The 19,796-nt window shown below is 36.9% G+C and overlaps 1 protein-coding gene across 2 annotated transcripts in view; it reads left to right on the forward strand.

Annotated features, from left to right (window-relative positions):
* YTHDC2 (YTH N6-methyladenosine RNA binding protein C2) overlaps window positions 1-19,796 on the forward strand; it is a 72,473-nt gene that overhangs the window by 12,828 nt on the left and 39,849 nt on the right. For both annotated transcript variants that reach the window (XM_061429913.1, XM_061429914.1), the window contains 7 exons: window positions 2,887-2,989; window positions 3,812-3,968; window positions 8,593-8,700; window positions 11,128-11,276; window positions 12,824-12,959; window positions 17,982-18,108; window positions 18,492-18,557. In XM_061429913.1, the coding sequence (XP_061285897.1) occupies window positions 2,887-2,989; window positions 3,812-3,968; window positions 8,593-8,700; window positions 11,128-11,276; window positions 12,824-12,959; window positions 17,982-18,108; window positions 18,492-18,557 (846 nt within the window). The remainder of the gene's footprint in view (window positions 1-2,886; window positions 2,990-3,811; window positions 3,969-8,592; window positions 8,701-11,127; window positions 11,277-12,823; window positions 12,960-17,981; window positions 18,109-18,491; window positions 18,558-19,796) is intronic.

Genomic DNA, 19,796 nt, shown 5'->3' on the forward strand with positions numbered 1-19,796 from the left:
CAGTACACTAAATGTATATATGTACCAATACACTACATGTATACCAGCAAACTAAAATGGACTGGAATGGGTGAATTTAACTCAGATGACCATTATATCTACTACGGTGGGCAAGAATCCCTTAGAAGAAATGGAGTAGCCATCATAGTCAACAAAAGAGTCCAAAATGCAGTAATGGATGCAATCTCAAAAATGACAAAAAAATCTCTCTTCATTTCTAAGGCAAACCATTCAGTATCCCGGTAATCCAAGTCTATGACCTGACCAGTAATGCTGAAGAAACTGAAGTTGAATGGTTCTATGAAGACCTACAAGACCTTCTAGAACTAACACCCAAAAAAGATGTTCTTTTCATTATAGGGGACTGGAATGCAAAAGTAGAAAGTCAAGAAACACCTGGAGTAACAGGCAAATTTGGCCTTGGAATACAGAATGAAGCAGGGCAAAGACTAATAGAGTTTTGCCAAGAGAACATACTGGTCATAGCAAACACCCTCTTCCAACAACACAAGAGAAGACTCTACACATGGGCATCACGAGATGGCCAACACTGAAATCAGATTGATTATATTCTTTGCAGCCAAAGATGGAGACGCTCTATACAGTCAGCAAAAACAAGACCAGGAGCTGACTGTGGCTCAGATCATGAACTCCTTATTGCCAAATTCAGACGTAAATTGAAGAAAGTAGGGAAAACCCTAGACCATTCAGGTATGACCTAAATCAAATCCCTTACAATTATACAGTGGAAGTGATAAATAGATTTAAGGGACTTGATCTGATAGAGTGCATGAAGAACTATGGACAGAGGTTTGTGACATTGTACAGGAGACAGGGATCAAGACCATCCCCAAGAAAAAGAAATGCAAAAAAGCAAAATGGCTGTCTGAGGAGGCCTTGCAAATAGCTGTGAATAGAAGAGAAGTGAAAGGAAAAGGAGAAAAGGAAAGATATACCCATTTGAATGCAGAGTTCCAAAGAATAGCAAGGAGAGATAAGAAAGCCTTCCTCAGTGAAAAGTGCAAAGAATAGAGGAAAACAATAGAATGGTAAAGACTAGAGATCTCTTCAAGAAAATTAGAGATACCAACGGAACATTTCAGGCAAAAATGAGCTCAATAAAGGACAGAAATGTTATGGACCTAACAGAAGATATTAAGAAGAGGTGCCAAGAATACACAGAACTGTAACAAAAGATCTTCATGACCCAGATAATCACAATGGTGTGATCACTCACCTAGAGCCAGACATCCTGGAATGTGAAGTCAAGTGGGCTTTAAGCAACATCCCTCTGAACAAAGCTAGTGGAGGTGATGGAATTCCAGTTGAGGTATTTCAAGTCCTAAAAGATGATGCTGTGAAAGTGCTGCATTCAATATGCCAGCAAATTTGGAAAACACAGCAGTGGACACAGGACTGAAAAGGTCAGTTTCCATTCCAATCCCAAAGAAAGGCAATGCCAAAGAATGCTCAAGCTACCGCACAATTGCACTCATCTCACACTCTAGTAAAGTAATGCTCAAAATTCTCCAAGCCAGGCTTTAGCAATATGTGAACTGTGAACTTCCAGATGTTCAAGCTGGATTTAGAAATGGCAGAGGAACCAGAGATCAAATTGTCAACATCTGCTGGATCATGGAAAAAGCAAGAGAGTTCAAGAACAACATCTATTTCTGCTTTATTGACTATGCCAAAGCCTTTGACTATGTGGATCACAATAATCTGTGGAAAATTCTGAAAGAGATGGGAATACCAGACCACCTGACCTGCCTCTTGAGACATCTTTATATAGGTCAGGAAGCAACAGTTAGAACTGGACATGGAACAACAGACTTCCCTTTCCAAATAGGAAAAGGAGTATGTCAAGGTTGTATATTGTCACCCTGCTTATTTAACTTATATGCAGAGTACATCATGAGAAACGCTGGGCTGGAAGAAGCACAAGCTGGAATCAAGATGGCCAGGGGAAATATCAATAACCTCGGATATGCAGATGACACCACCGTTATGGCAGAAAGTGAAGAAGAACTAAAGAGCCTCTTGATGAAAGTGAAAGTGGAGAGTGAAAAAGTTGGCTTAAAGCTCAACATTCAGAAAACGAAGATCACCGCATCCTGTCCCATCTCTTGGCAAATAGATGGGGAAACAGTGGAAACAGTGGCTGACTTTATTTTTGGGGACTCCAAAATCACTGTAGATGGTGACTGCAGCCATGAAATTAAAAGATGCTTACTCCTTGGAAGGAAAGTTATTACCAACCTAGAGAACATGTTAAAAAGCAGAGACATTACTTTGCCAACAAAGGTCCATCTGATCAGGCTTTGGTTTCTGGTAGTCATGTATGGATGTGAGAGTTAGACTATAAAGAAAGCTGAGTGCCAAAGAACTGATGCTTTTACACCGTGGTGTTGGAGAAAACTCTTGAGAGTCCCTTGGGCTGAAAGGAGATCCAACCAGTCCATCCTAAAGGAGATCAGTCCTGAGTGTTCATTGAAAGGACTCATGTTGAGGCTGAAACTCCAATACTTTGGCCATGTGATGTGAAGAGCTGAGTCATTTGAAAAGACCCTGATGCTGGGAAAGATTGAGGGCAGGAGGAGAAGGGGACAACAAATGGTTAGATAGTTGGATGGCATCACCGACTCAGTGGAGATGAGTTTGAGTGAACTCTGGGAGTTGGTGATGGATAGGGAAGACTGGCATGCTGTGGTCCATGGGGTTGCGAAGAGTCGGACATGACTGAGCAACTGAACTGGACTGAACTGAACTGAACCAGTACACTGTTATGTTAGTAATACTTACTAAAATACTAAGGCTACTTGCATTTTAATAGGGCCATGTTTTAATTGTATAAAAGATTTGTTATTATACATTTTTTTTTTAAAGGGTTTCTCCAAAGACACTGCTGACATTTTGCACCAATGGGGTACTGCTTCGTACACTGATGGCAGGAGATAGTACATTGTCAACTGTGACACATGTTATTGTGGTAAGATATTTAAATTTAAATAGCTAATTAAGATTTTAGAATAGGATATATGTGAGAACCAATTTTTTTTTAAAACAGGCTCTTCTAATCAAGTTACTTTTTATTTTCCATAATTATTAGAAATAAATATTTGTATTAAATAAAGATATTCTTGCCATCAGTTTTCATGAGTGAAAATAGATAGCTTTGTAAAAAAGTGCTTTTTATGTATAAAAATGATACATGTATTTCAAGAGTCTCCAGAATAGTGAAAGTTTTCTTTTTTCTCTGTGCTTAGTCATCTATTTTCTCTTCCATATCTTAGGAGAATACTTAAAGTCAGTTAACTTCCTGGTTATCCTGTTATTTTAACTAGCTGCTGATGAAATAAGTAGATGAATTAGCACCTTACTAAAGAATTCTAAGCTTTTATCCAGTTTGTGTCAGAAAACTTAGATTAAGATTTATAAGCTTGTGATAAGCAGGTTTGGAAAGTTTTTAGTTCTGTGCATTCAAACCACAATATGCACCTGGTCCTGATGCTAACAGAAGCATATTTAAATAGATTTTAGATTTATTAAAATTATATTAAATTAGACTGTACTAATTCAGAATTTGTTTTAGTTTCTGCAGTTTTACATTCTGTGGGAAAAAGGGCAATACGTTACCCACAGAGGATTGTTAATATCTGAGTATTTCTAAATTGTCCATAAAACAAATTTCACTAATTGACTGTTTCCACATTTAACTTGATTTAGTGTGAAACTCAGCAGCTCCATAGTTTTAAAGACTTCACTTATTTTATGTTTTAACTGTTCCATGGTTTGTTTTTGTTTACTGCAGGATGAAGTTCATGAAAGAGATCGATTTAGTGATTTTTTACTTACAAAGTTAAGAGATTTACTGCAGAAGCACCCAACTTTGAAACTAATTCTTTCTAGTGCTGCCTTAGATGTAAATCTTTTTATAAGATATTTTGGGAGCTGTCCAGTGATATATAGTAAGTAAAATTATCAGATTTCTTCAGGATTTTATGAAAGAATTATTTTTTGGCTTGATTTTATTTATTGAAATAGAAATATTAAGGAATATTTTGATGTATAGGGCATCCTTTTCTGTTTTCTCTGAGATGTACTGAATCAGTCATCTCTATATATTTTCATCCTCTCTTTTTCAGTCTTTGTTATTGTGCAGTGAGCCAGTTTTCTAGTCTTAAAAGGAGATATGTTTTAATTTTGTATTCCTCTTTAAATTCTGTCTTACAGCTTCACCTTTATTGCTAGACTCTTTCACAGAGTAGTCGTATTCCCATATTTATTTCCCATGTACTTCTGAATATGTTGCCACTGAACTTTTGTCCTTATCCTTTAATCACACCTTATTTTTTCACCAATCTTTAAAAAATTTTTTAATTTTCTTCTCAAAAATTGAAAAAGTTGTGTTTACTCAATGGTTTACCTCAGTTCAAACATGTAGGATGTAGTTTATTATAGTGAACAGCTGCTTTTATATTTCCTAATATGAATGTACCATGATTTATTTAACCATTTCTTAATTTTTAGACATTCACATTGGTCCTGGATCCTTCCTTTTGCCAACTATAAACTTCATTGTTATGAGCATCCTTATACATATATTCTTATATATATATATATGTATATATATGTGTGTATATGTGTGTGTGTGTGTGTATATATATATATATATATATATATATATATATATATATATGCCGCTACTGCTGCTAAGTCACTTCAGTCGTGTCCGACTCTGTGCGACCCCATAGAAGGCTGCCCACCAGGCTCTGCCGTCCCTGGAATTCTCCAGGCAAGAACACTGGAGTGGGTTGCCATTTCCTTCTCCAATGCATGAAAGTGAAAAGTGAAAGTGAAGTCACTCAGTCGTGTCCGACTCTTAGCGACCCCATGGACTGCAGCCTACCAGGCTCCTCCTTCCATGGGATTTTCCAGGCAAGAGTACTGGAGTGGGGTGCCATTGCCTTCTCCAATATATAGGTGCTCTTATTTCTGAGAATAGATTCTTAAAAGTGAAATTGTTGAGTAAAAAAGTATGTCTATTTTTAATTTTAACAATAATATGGTTTTGCCATTTTACTTTTCCAAAAGGCTGAAATGATTCACATTTCTGAAGTTTATGGGGCTATTCATTTATACATTCTTAACAGTGTTGTTCTGAAACTGATTTAATTGCCAAGCCTGTTATTCAAATTTTATATAAAAATATTACTTAAAATTGCTGTAGTATTTCTCATAATCATTCCCCCTTTTTTTGTGAAATGCTCACATCCCCATCATCTGTTTGCCAGCACTGCTTCCTAAGTCTCATTCTGTGTTATAGCCTGTACTTTCTTGGTCTCCTCTGTGGGCTTCTTTTGCATGGTGCTTAAATATTGTTTTTTTTGAGGATTATTCCCATGATCCATTCTTTTTTTCTCTTCCTCTCTTCTTTTCCCTCCCCTTTCCCTCCTTTCCCTTCTTTTTTTGACTTCTTTGCTTTTTCTCTTTCCTGCTCTATGCTGTTCTGTACTTGATACTGGGAGTGCATAGTTTGTTTCCCTGGAAGATCTCATTCTTGCCCTTGACTTCTACTTTCTTATATGGATGACTCCTGAATCTTTATTTCCTAATTCAACCTCTTCTCCAGAGCTTTGGACTTAGGAAGTTTATAAGCAGTTCACATCTAATATGCCCTAACTGAATACTAATCCTTTCTAAAAAATATACAAGCAACTCCTTCAGCTTAATTCCAGAAAAATAAATGACCCAATCAAAAACAGACAGTTCTCCAAAGAAGACATACAGATGGCTAACAAACACATGAAAAGATGCTCAACATCGCTCATTATCAGAGGAATGCGAAGAATGCAAATCAAAACCACAATGAGGTACCATCTCACCCCGGTCAGAATGGCTGCTATCCAGAAATCAACAAACAGTAAATGCTGGAGAGGGTTTGGAGAAAAGGGAACCCTCTTACACTGTTGGTGGAAATGAAAACTAGTACAGCCACTATGGAGAGTAGTGTGGAGAGTCCTTAAAAAACTGGAAATAGAACTGCCTTACGACCCAGCAATCCCACTGCTGGGCATACACACTGAGGAAACCAGAATTGAAAGAGACGCATACAGCCCAATGTTCATCGCAGCACTGTTTACAATAGCCAGGACATGGAAGCAACCTAGATGTCCATCAGCAGATGAATGGATAAAGAAAGCTGTGGTACATATACACAATGGAATATTACTCAGCCATTAAAAAGAATACATTTGAATCAGTTCTAATGAGGTGGATGAAACTGGAGCCTATTATTCAGAGTGAAGTAAGCCAGAAAGAAAAACACCAATACAGTATACTTATACATATATATGGAATTTAGAAAGATGGTAACGATAACCCTATAAATGAGACAGCAAAAGAGACACAGATGGATAGAACAGTCTTTTGGACTCTGGGAGAAGGCAAGGGTGGGATGATCTGAGAGAATAGCATTGAAACATGTCTATTATCATATATGAAACAGATCGCCAGTCCAGGTTCGATGCATGAGACAGGGTGCTCAGGGCTGGTGCACTGGGATGACCCTGAGGGATGGTATGGGGAGGGAGGTGGGAGGGGGCTTCAGGATGGGGGACACATGTACATGCATGGCTGATTTGTATGGCAAAAACCACTACAGTATTGTAAAGTAATTAACCTCCAACTAAAATAAATAAATTTAAAAAATAAGAATAAAAGAAGACTATATATATTTTATTTTAAATTTATTTTAATTAGAGGCTAATTACTTTACAATATTTTATTGGTTTTGCCATACATCAACATGAAAAATAAATAAAAAATCTGCTTCTTTTGTGTTGCCTGTTTTAGTTAATCATACCATTGACCAAATCACCTAAGTCACAACCTGTAGGACTTTTTGTTCATAAGGCCAACCTAGGCAGCATATTAAAAAGCAGAGTCATTACTTTGCCAACAAAGGTCCGTCTAGTCAAGGCTATGGTTTTTCTAGTATCATGTACGGATGTGAGAGTTGGACCATAAAGAAAGCTGAGCACTGAAGAATTGATGCTTTTGAACTGTGGAGTTGGAGAAGACTCTTGAGAGTCCCTTGGACTGCAAGGAGATCCAACCAGTCCATCCTAAAGGAAATCAGTCCTGAATGTTCATTGGAAGGACTGATGTTGAAGCTGCAACTCCAATACTTTTGCCACCTGATATGAAGAACTGACTCTTTGGAAAAGACCCTGATGCTGAGAAAGATTAGAGGCAGGAGGAGAAGGGGACAACAGAGGATGAGATGGTTGGATGGCATCACTGATTCGATGAACATGAGTTTGAGCAGGCTCCGGGAGTTGGTGATGGACAGGGAAGTCTGGCATGCTGCAGTCCATGGCATCGCCAAGAGTCGCACACGACTGAGCAACTGAACTGAAGGCACATAAAATTTATGCATCTGCTAATGGAAGCTCATTTTGGCAACTAACATTTGACATGTATAAAACCAAACCCCAACTCCTATAAGCCAACTTGTTTTTCTTTAGCTTTCCCTGTCAACCTCAGAGAATGACATCTTCCTCTATCCAGTTTTTTAAGCTAGATTTTTAAGAGCTGTGGTTGACACTTCCTTATCATTCCTCCATATTTAATCTAATGCTGAGTTCTGTGGATTTACTTCCTGTCTATGTAGAGTTTGTCTGTCTCCTTCCATTTTTACTGTCACCAGTCTTATTCAGGTTATTGTTCTCTTCAGCCTGAACAATTGTAATTGCCCCTACTGGTCTGTTCCATTTACTCTGCTCTCTTTTAAATCCGTTCCCCAGGTTTCAGCCAGAGTGTTGTTTTCTGAAATGAAATTTTTATGATTTAAAAACTCTCATGAGCTTAAAACTTTGAAAGACCTTTACCCCAGAATAAAGACCTAAACCCTTAATAAGACCTGTTTCTTTGGCCTCATCTTGAACTATAGCCCCCTCTCCATACCACTCCTCACATCATGTTCCAAATAGCTTGGCTTTTTAGTTCCTTGAGAACATCATATTCTTTCACACCATAGGGCCTTTGTGCATACTGTTTTGTGTTTTTTTTTTCTTCTTCATATTACATTCTTTCTTCTCTGTGTAGCTTAATTATTTTGTTTACCTCCTTCTCTTGGTTCTCATTTTTCTCAGTGAAGATGTTTTTCTTGTCTTATTCAAGTTCTCCTATTATGTACTGTCATGGTATCTTGTACTTCTTTCTCGTAGGACTTTTCACAACTTTATTTTTACATGGTTGTTCTGAATTACTGGATTAAGGTCTGACTCTCCTGCTGGACTGCAATCTTTAAGCTTCAGGAGAACAGGAGGAACTCTGTTTCTACTTGCCATTTATATTCCTAGTACCTAGTATAATGCCAAACACACAAGTGAATAGCAAACATTGGAAAAAACATGCAAATAAACAGTTGTCTATCAAAGTTATATTTAAAGGGCAATATAAGGATTACTTGATCTATGGAATTGCCTTTAGATTAACATTTAGATTTATTAATTTGAAAATCTCATGTTTTTATGCAAGTTACCTCTAAGATGCAAGTTGACTGATTAAAATACTCCTATTATTTAGTACAGGGAAGACCATTTGAAGTAAAAGAAATGTTTTTGGAAGACATTTTAAGAACTACTGGATATACAAACAAAGAAATGTTAAAATACAAAAAGGAAAAACAACGAGGTAAGCTCTTTATCAAACAAATATAAAAGAAAATTACTATTGATACTGACTTTTTAGAGTACTCCGGTCTTATACTGTGCAGATACTAGGATACTTGAAAGTATTTCTTTCTGTGTATGGTTGTAGATTATATTAGACTACTGTCCCAAATGGATCTTTTATATTGTGGTTTAAGTCCAAAAGTTATAATCTATGGAGAAGAATTGAAAGGGAATGCCAGAGCTGAATGTCTGCATCCAGAGATTCAGCCACTGTTTTAAGAAAGGACAAGATGATGTGCTGGCTGTCCCCCAGCATGTGTTACAGAGTGGGAGTGAGAGGCAGGTGAGGAAAGAAGGGAGTTGTATGTGAGTGATGAAAGGCTCATCTTTCTCATAACTGTCGAGTTCTTAAAATCTTGATATTGTTATCAATTGTGTCTGAATTTTGAATGTAGCATGACCTGCCTATTAATACATCTCTTATGATTTATGCTATATGTCCACTTTTGAATTAAGGTTAAGTTCCTTCTGGTTACTTTTAACTACATTATTCATGATGGAAGACTTGACTTCAAGTTTTGATTCCTTTGTTTAGTTGTTTGGACAAATAATCTTAAATTCTTTGTATTCTTTGCTTGAAAAAAGCAATTAGCAATGTCTGTTTCACACTGCAATGTTGAATCACTAATATGTACATTATAAAATTTCTGGCTCTGATTATAACTTGTATTTCAAACAACTAGCTTGGTGGTAGAAACTCAGTAAATGATTTCCTTCAAAGTGCTATATGGATATTAGTCATTGGTTCAAACAATATTTGTTACATGGATAAAATACTGTTCATTAAATTTTGTACTTATATAGAAGTAAACTTCTTACCAGTAGATGAACAGATGAAGTTTTTAAAAGCAGTTTCATGTCTCCTTTTGGTTCAAAATAATATGTTTTATTCTTTGGAGGCAATGGCCAAAGAATGCTCAAACTATTGCACAGTTGCACTCATCTCACATGCTAGTAAAGTAATGCTCAAAATTCTCCAAGCCAGGCTTCAGCAGTATGTGAACCATGAACTTCCAGATGTTCAAGCTGGTTTTCGAAAAGGCAGAGGAACCAGAGATCAAATTGCCAACATCTGCTGGATCATCAAAAAAGCAAGAGAGTTCCAGAAAAAACATCTATTTCTGCTTTATTGACTATGCCAAAGCCTTTAACTGTGTGGATCACAATAAACTGTGGAAAATTCTGAAAGAGATGGAAATACCAGACCACCCGACCTGTCTCTTGAGAAACCTATATGCAGGTCAGGAAGTAATGGTTACAACTGGACCTGGAACAACAGACTGGTTCCAAATAGGAAAAGGAGTATGTCAAGGTTGTATATTGTCACCCTGCTTATTTAACTTATATGCAGAGTACATCATGAGAAATGCTGGGCTGGAAGAAGCACAAGCTGGAATCAAGATTGCCGGGAGAAATATCAATAACCTCAGATATGCAGATGACACTACCCTTATGGCAGAAAGTGAAGAGGAACTCAAAAGCCTCTTGATGAAAGTGAAAGAGGAGAGTGAAAAGTTGGCTTAAAGCTCAACATTCAGAAAACTAAGATCATGGCATCTGGTCCTATCACTTCATGGGAACTAGATGGGGAAACAGGGGAAACAGTGGAAACAGTGTCAGACTTTATTTTTTGGGGCTCCAAAATCACTGCAGATAGTGATTGCAGCCATGAAATTAAAAGACGCTTACTCCTTGGAAGGAAAGTTATGACCAATCTAGATAGCATATTCAAAAGCAGAGACATTACTTTGCCAACAAAGTTCCATCTTGTCAAGGCTATGGTTTTTCCAGTGGTCATGTACGGATGTGAGGGTTGGACTGTGAAGAAAGCTGAGCGCCGAAGAATTGATGCTTTTTAACTGTGGTGTTGGAGAAGACTCTTGAGAGTCCCTTGGACTGCAAGGAGATCCAACTAGTCCATCCTAAAGGAGACCAGTCCTGGGTATTCATTGGAAGGACTGATGCTGAGGCTGAAACTCCAACACTTTGGCCACCTTATGTGAAGAGTTGACTCATTGGAAAAGACCCTGATGCTGGGAGGGATTGGGGGCAGAAAGAGAAGGGGATGACAGAGAATGAGATGGCTGGATGGCATCACCAACTCAATGCACATGAGTTTGGGTGAACTCCAGGAGTTGATGATGGACAGGGTGGCCTGGCGTGCTGCGATTCATGGGGTTGCAAAGAGTTAGACATGACCGAGTGATTGAACTGAACTGAACTGAACATGTTTTATTGAATGTTTCTAATTAATTAATTTTTTAAAAAAGTAACTTTAAAATAAGGCCAACTTTTAGGTATTTTCAAATTCACTTAATTTTTTTAAAGAAATGTATTTCATAATGCAAAGAATGTATCTACTTATTTTCTTTGGTAATTAATTTAGAGGAAAAACAACAAACTACACTTACAGAATGGTACTCAGCTCAAGAGAATAGTTTCAAGCCTGAATCTCAGAGACAGAGAGCTATCCCAAATGTGACTGAAGAGTATGATTTATTGGATGATGGTGGTGACGCTGTCTTCAGTCAGCTGGTAAGACCTCAGTGGTTTTACACTGATAGTTTGAGTGAAAATTGTATACTTTAAACAATATTTTATGAGATTATAATTTTTATTGCATTATTAAAGCATACTTCCCTTACTTTATCTTAGACTACAACACATTTTTCAGAATAACTTTCTGTAAATTCTTCTTTTCAAATAATGTGACATATTTTATTGTTTCATTCTGAGTTAAAATTATTTCAATATTTTCTGTAAATTGTTTCAAGAAAATAGTTTATCAAGAAAATACATTATCATTGCTTGATATTTTATCATGTCAAAATTTAAGGACCTATGATCAAAGCAATGTAAGATTAGCTAAGTTAGGAAAAAACTGAGAAAATACTGTTGGTATTAAGGCAAGTATAATCAAGACCAGGGTTTCCACCAGAAAGCTATGTGACTGTAAAGTCAGTTACCCATCATAGACCTCAGTTTCTTTTCTCCCTTTTATTTTGCCACAAAATCTTTTACAAAATCTTTTTTGTAGACATCCTGCCTGGTCACCCCTCACTCTCCACCTCTATTCCCTAGGTGGGGTGTCTGCTACTTTGGGTTCCATGAAGTCTATTTGAAAACAAACTAATGAATTTCCTAGGTTCCTTCTGGTCTTTTATTTTGGTTTAGGATTCTTAAGTACTTCCCTGGTGGCTCAGATGGTAAAGAATCTGCAGGCAGTGTGGGAGACCTGGGTTTGATCCCTGGGTTGGGAAGATCCTCTGGAGAAGGGCATGACAACTCACTCTAGTGTTCTTGCCTGGAGAATCCTCATGGACAGAGGAGCCTCACAGGTTGCAAGAGTCGGACACAACTGAGCAACTTTCACTCAGAGTTCTTAAAAAGGCATTGGTGATTAGAGCAATGGCTGGGACTGTGTACTTTTTAGAAAAGGAATTAAACTGTATTGAGCATGAGAATGCAAATATGCTTGGCAGTTTTCTCCCATTGTTTAAAGTTCTGATGCATCCAAATGAACTCTTCTTGTAAAGAAGGTATACTTTTAAAGAATATTTAAAAATTGTTATTTAATGTTGGGAACATCCATTTGGTTCAGTGAATATAGCATTTTGATCCTGTAAATTAGTGATTCTTAAGCCTGGCTACATATTAGCATCTCCTGAGGAACATTTAAAGTCCTGTGGAATCTGGCCTCCATCAGAGATTCTGATGTTCTTGCTCTGGGGTGGGACTTGGCTTCAGTGTTGACAAGCTCCAGGTGACATTTCCTCTGTGGTACAGTTGGGAGAAAAGACCACTGATCTGCAGGTATATTTAGCAACATTGTGTCAGAAGCACAGTTAATATTGTGACTAGATCATACTGCTTTGTTCACAAGCTTATTCTCAGATAAAAGATGAATATGAAAACAAGATACAGTATTGGAAATGATAATGTTTATGATGAAATGACAAACTTTTATGTCAAATCCTTTGATATAACACTGTATGACTAATAGTTCTTATTGTCATTATGGCCATCTTGTATTCTTTGCCAGCAAAGGTTAAGTAATTTATAATCTTTGCTTCTTTTTGAAGACAGAAAAAGATGTGAATTGCCTTGAACCATGGTTAATAAAGGAAATGGATGCTTGTCTTTCTGACATATGGCTGCATAAAGATGTTGATGCCTTTGCTCAGGTCTTTCACCTTATTTTAACTGAAAATGTTAGTGGTAAGTGTAAATTATTTCAGTTTTTTAAATTACTCTTGCAGTTATTTATTATGATAGAGATATAGTTTAATTCATAAAATTCAAGATTCACTTTTTGTTCACTATCAATAATTTGTTCTTTTGGAGTACTTATTTCCAATGTACAAGTGAGGATTTTTCTTATTAGCATAGTAGAATAGATATTGTACAATAGAATAATATTGTATTAAATCAAGGATTCTTAACCTAATGTCTCCAGAACAGTTTTATGGGGTCTGTGAATATATGATAATTATATGCAAAAGTGTTTTTAATGTGTATAAGATTTGTGATATAAACATACTTACTCCCAAATCACCCCTCTTCCTCCTTGAAAATCCAAATATCTTGGATTTTCAAAGAGATTTATGATTTCAAAACAGGGAAAAATGTTAATATCTTTTGCTCTAGATTATTCATTCAATAAGTGAAAAATTTTAGTATACCTTTAGTTATTTAGGCTCAAGTTCTGAATCACATGTACCTGCATTATATCATGTGACATATTTTCATTAATGATTTATTCTGATTTCATCAGTTGATTTTAATGGATATTAGTAATCAGAGGTGAGTTTTAGAACCCTAAAGGCTTTTAGGCAAAAGGTAGAATGATGGTAATGGAAGGTCAGTACCTTCAGGACTTAGGTGTCAAATAGTTTATCCCCTCACTTGAACTTCTCAGCATTATTATAATTGACCAGTCCCTTCTTGAAACATGTTCTTCAGTTTACTTCTGATATTCCATACTTGATTTATCTTTTTCTCATCTCTCTGACTTGTAGGTCTTGGTTTCCTTGGCAGGATTTTTTTCTTTTTCTTGACCTCCAAATATGGAATGTCCCAGCCCTCAATCCTTAAACTACTTCTCTTTACTCTTACTCCTGAGTTGAATCTCATCTAGTCATAGCTTTAAATATTTATTTAAAATGACTCCTAACTTTATGTCGTCTCCAATCCTGACCTCCCCGCTCACTTCAATATACCTCACTACTTGACATCTCCAGTTGGAAGTCTGTTAGGGGAATAAAAATAGATTTACGCCAAACAACTTGATTTTCTATCTCCTAACCTCTCTCTCAACCTGCTATTTCGTGAATGTTCCTCTAGTGATCATTATCAGTTTTAGACCCCATTAAAAATGCAAGTGCCTGGCCATCCCAGGCACACAGAATCTAACCTTAGGGTACTACCATTCACCTAGTTGCTAAGGTAACAAAATATAAAATCATCCTTGACTTTGCTCTCATACCTCACGTGTAATCCATTAGCAAATCTTGTTAGTTTTACCTTATAAATAAATCCTGAATCTCACCATATTTTACGGCCTATACTGCTGCCATCCTAGCCCAAGCCAACATTTTTTCCTGGTCAGTGTAACATTTTCAGCTGTTACACTGACCCGTTAACAGCTTCTGTTCTTATGTTACTTATAGTCTGTTCTCCAGAGAACAATCGGATTGATCCTTTCGAAAAGGAAATTGGATCATGCCACTTCTCTTCTCTCAACTCTCCGATAGCTTTCAGTTACACTTTGAATAAAAGTCAAAGTCTTTTCCCCTGATTTAGTCTCTGATATTCTTTTTAAATCTCATTTTCTACTGTTTGCCTTGTTCCTTGTTCACTGTAATTTAGCCACTCTTATCTTCTTGCTCTTCATATATGCTGTCTCATTCCTGTCTTTGGGCCTTTGCTTTTGTTGTTTTTTTTTTATGCTTGAAATGATCTAATATGGTCCAATACCTACTTCATTTAGGTTTCTAGCCATAAGTTAGGAAATTTGAATTTTGAGACACATTGCTTTAAAACATTTATGAAACATTTAAAAATATTTTTGTATTGTCTTTGATCCTCTTTTTAGATATTTCTTTTGTGACTACTAGACTATTACTTTGATAATGGTCATCTCTCCTTTATCGTTTTATTGGACATTCTCCAGAGCCCAGTATTCTAATGTCTTAAGCCACGTGTAGTGAACTAAAATGTTAGCATATCTCTATGAACAGTAATTTACTTTCCATAATTTTATTTCTCTTCTAAAATCTCAATGCTTAATTTTAAGGCACCAGAAGTTCAAAATACTTCATGTGATCCAGGAAACCTTTGGCTTCATAGATTTCTTTTTTTTTTTTAAACTTTACATAATTATATTAGTTTTGCCAAATATCAAAATGAATCTGCCACAGGTATACATGTGCTCCCCATCCTGAACCCTCCTCCCTCCTCCCTCCCCATACCATCCCTCTGGGTCGTCCCAGTGCACTAGCTCCAAGCATCCAGTATCGTGCATCGAACCTGGACTGGCATCTTGTTTCATACATGATATTTTACATGTTTCAATGCCATTCTCCCAAATCTTCCCACCCTCTCCCTCTCCCACAGAGTCCATAAGACTGTTCCATACATCAGTGTCTCTTTTGCTGTCTCGTACACAGGGTTATTGTTATCATCTTTCTAAATTCCATATATATGCGTTAGTATACTGTATTGGTGCTTTTCCTTCTGGCTTACTTCACTCTGTATAATAGGCTCCAGTTTCATCCACCTCATTAGAACTGATTCAAATGAATTCTTTTTAATGGCTGAGTAATACTCCATTGTGTATATGTACCACAGCTTTCTTATCTATTCATCTGCTGATGGACATCTAGGTTGCTTCCATGTCCTGGCTATTATAAACAGTGCTGTGATGAACATTGGAATACACGTGTCTCTTTCCCTTCTGGTTTCCTCAGTGTGTATGCCCAGCAGTGGGATTGCTGGATCATAAGGCAGTTCTATTTCCAGTTTTTTAAGGAATCTCCACACTGTTCTCCATAGTGGCTGAACTAGTTTGCATTCCCACCAGCAGTGTAAGAGGGTTCCCTTTTCTCCACACCCTCTCCAACATTTATTATTTGTAGACTTTTGGATCGCAGCCATTCTGACTGGTGTGAAATGGTACCTCATAGTGGTCTTGATTTGCATTTCTCTGATAATGAGTGATGTTGAGCATCTTTTCATGTGTTTGTTAGCCATCTGTATGTCTTCTTTGGAGAAATGTCTATTTAGTTCTTTGGCCCATTTTTTGATTGGGTCATTTATTTTTCTGGAGTTGAGCTGTAGGAGTTGCTTGTATATTTTTGAGATTAGTTGTTTGTCAGTTGCTTCATTTGCTCATAGATTTCTTTTTAACTGTATCAATTTTCCTGTGTGATCTTGTGTAGCCAGGTAGTAATTAGCTGGTTTAGTAGGAATAGGCATTCTGTGGAATGCTGGATGCTAGTCATCTGTTGCTGCATAAGAAATGATTCCCAAACTTAGCAACCTAAGACGTTTATTATTTTACATAGTTATTGAGGGTCAAGAATCTGAGAGTGGCTTAACTGAGTGGTTCTGCCTCCTAGTCACTCGTAGACTGATAGTTAAGCTGTTGGCAGGGGTTGCAGTCATCTGAAAGTTTACCGAGACTGAGAATCTGCTTCTAAGATGGCTCACTCTTGTGGCTGTTGGTCAGAGAACTCAGTTTGTCTCTGCTGTTGGCAGAAGGCCTCTGTTCCTTGCCATCTGGACCATCCATAGGATTGCCTTGTTCTTCTCAGAATGTGACAGCTGGCTTCTCCCAGAGTGTGTGATTCAAAAGGGAAAAAGGAAAAGCAAGCAAGAAACTGTAGGTACCTTTCATGTCCTAGTCTCCAAAGTTGCACAGCATGTTTTCCACTTTATTCTATTTGCTAGAATGAGTCACTTAGTCCAGCTCACACTCAAGGAGAGGGGAATTAGGCTCCACCCCTTGAAGGAAAGAGTATTAGTGAATTTTTGGTCATTTTCTAACTCCCATGCTTATCTGTACCCCTAATTGAATATTCCATTGAAGTAGTAATTCTCATATCAGATCAGATCAGATCAGTCGCTCAGTCGTGTCCGACTCTTTGTGACCCCATGAATCGCAGCACGCCAGGCCTCCCTGTCCATCACCATCTCCCAGAGTTCCCTGAGACTCATGTCCATCGAGTCAGTGATGCCATCCAGCCATCTCATCCTCTGTCGTCCCCTTCTCCTCCTGCCCCCAATCCCTCCCAGCATCAGAGTCTTTTCCAATGAGTCAACTCTTCGCATGAGGTGGCCAATTCTCATATAGTGAACACAAATCATAATCTTTGCAGATCTTTTTAATAATGCATGTGCTTTCTCACCCAAGACTACTGAATCTGAATCTAGAAGTAAGGCATAGCTATCTGTGCTTTCAGAGATAAAAAGCCTGAGGTCCCCCTGAGGTCTTATAAGTCCCCCTGTCTACCTTAAGAACCATTGGTTTATATTAATATTTGATACCATGTTTTAGAGGGTTGTTAACCTGTTTTACTAATAAAGGGTTTTTCTCAGTAGTGATTTCTTTCTGAAATTACCAATTTTGTACTTTATGAACATCAGTTCTAAGTAATTATAATACTTTGCATTGCTTGAAATATATTTTAAGATGGAATTTAAATTCAATAAAAGTTTATTTTTTTTTCTCATGAAGGGGTTTTATGGGAAGTAAACTTTCTGCCAGTGTTACTCTCTTTAAGCATCTTATAAGACGACCCTGGATTGATGGAGGAATAAATGCAAAATAAAAGGATGTCAAAAAATCATTTAAAATTTTTCATTTGCCCTTTTAACTTTCACTACTAGATTCTGATGACAATTAACTTTTTAATTATATCTTGCCATTTGATTAAGGCAGAATCTAGATTTAAGAAGGTTACTTAAGAGTTCAACAAAGTTGGTAGCTTTCCTTTCTGCTTTGATTAACACTATCTTTCCTTCTCCTGCCTTCCAACTTGTGGTACCCATTTTATCCTGCTTATACTAATGACACATCAGTATCAGATCTTAGATGATCTGAGTTAAGGGTTATACAGTGCTGTTATGTATTTAGGTAAATGACCATGTCCTAGGTTAATTCCCCTAACAGTCAAAGAAATTAAAATGTATTTAAATAATTTGAAAATTTAACATTTACATATCTTTTCTTTCTTTTAGTTGATTATAGACATAGTGAAACCAGTGCAACAGCTCTGATGGTTGCTGCAGGACGAGGCTTCTCAAGTCAAGTAGAACAGTTAATTAGTATGGGAGCCAATGTTCATAGTAAAGCATCAAATGGCTGGTAATTTTTAATTGCATCTGTTCTTTGTATGCCTTTGTATAGCTACATATATCTTTTTTGAATTTTTATATTTGCCTTTATATTAAAAGCTATTGTGAGGGGACTTCCCTGCTGGTCTAGTGGTTAAGACTCTGAGCTTCCACTGCAGGGGACATGGGTTTAATACCTGATTGGCAACTAAGATCCCACAGACCATGCAACACAGCCAGTAAATAAATAAATTTGCTAAAAAAAAAAACAAACTTAAAAAAAAAAGAAAGCTGTTGTGTAAAATTGCTCATACATCTCTACTTTAATTAATGAATGAATAACTTTGAGTAATTAGTTTCCTAATTTTGAGAACATTATTTCTTTTTTAATTTGATACCTTTGAATTTTGCCAGGATGGCTTTAGATTGGGCTAAACACTTTGGCCAGACTGAAATTGTGGATCTTCTAGAATCTTACAGGTAAAACTTTTTGCTATTTTTAATTCTAACTCCTTTTGAAAAAGGTTAGCCATATAAATCGTAGAATGTGACCTATAAAAGCTATTTATAGTCTCTTATCCAGCTATATATATTTTTTTGTACTTCTAAGAACTTTTTCTGATAGTTTTCAGTTACTTTATAGGTTGCTAATAAGATTTCCAAGGCAAGCCATTCAATATCAGTGTAATCCAAGTTTATGCCCCAACCAGTAATGCTGAAGAAACTGAAGTTGAATGGTTCTACGAAGACCTATAAGACCTTCTAGAACTAACACCCAAAAAAGATGTCCTTTTCATTATAGGGGACTGGAATGCAAAAGTAGGAAGTCAAGAGATACCTAGAGTAATAGCCATATTTGGCCTTGGAGTACAAAATGAAGCAAGGCAAGAGCTAACAGAATTTTGCCAAGAGAATGCATTGGTAATAGCAAATACACTTGTCCAACAACGCAAGAGACACTTCTACACAAGGACATCACCAGATGGTCAATACCAAAATCAGATTGATTATATTCTTTGCAGCAAAAGATGGAGAATCTCTATACAGTCAGCAAAAACAAGACTGGGAGCTTTCAGTGGCTCAGATCACGAATTCCTTAGCACCAAATTCAGACTTAAATTGAAGAAAGTAGGGAAAACAACTAGACCATTCAGGTATGACCTAAATCGAATACCTTATGATTATACAGTGGAAGTGGCAAATAGATTCAGGGGATTAGATGATAGAGTACCTGAAGAACTATAGACAGAGATTTGTGACATTGTACAGGAGGCAGTAATCAAGACCATCCCCAAGGAAAAGAAATGCAAAAAGGCAAAATGGTTGTCTGAGGAGGCCTTCCAAATAGCTGAGAAAAGAAGAGAAGCTAAAGCAAAGGAGAAAGGGAAAGATATGAGCATCTGAATGCAGAGTTCCAAAGTATAGCAAGGACAGATAAGAAAGCCTTCCTCTGTGATCAATGCAAACAAATAGAGGAAAACAATAGAATGGGAAAGACTGGAAATCTCTTAAAAATAATAGAGATACCAAGAGAACATTTCATGCAAAGATGGGCTTGAATAAGACAGAAATGGTATGGACCTAACAGAAGCAGAAGATACTAAGAAGAGGTGGCAAGAATACACAGAAGAACTGTACAAAAAAGATTTTCATGACCCAGATAACCACGATGGTGTGATCACTCACCTAGAGCCAGATATCCTGGAATGTGAAGTCAAG

The sequence above is a fragment of the Bos javanicus genome, chromosome 10, assembly GCF_032452875.1.
Source record: "Bos javanicus breed banteng chromosome 10, ARS-OSU_banteng_1.0, whole genome shotgun sequence".
Taxonomy (NCBI): Eukaryota; Metazoa; Chordata; class Mammalia; order Artiodactyla; family Bovidae; genus Bos; species Bos javanicus.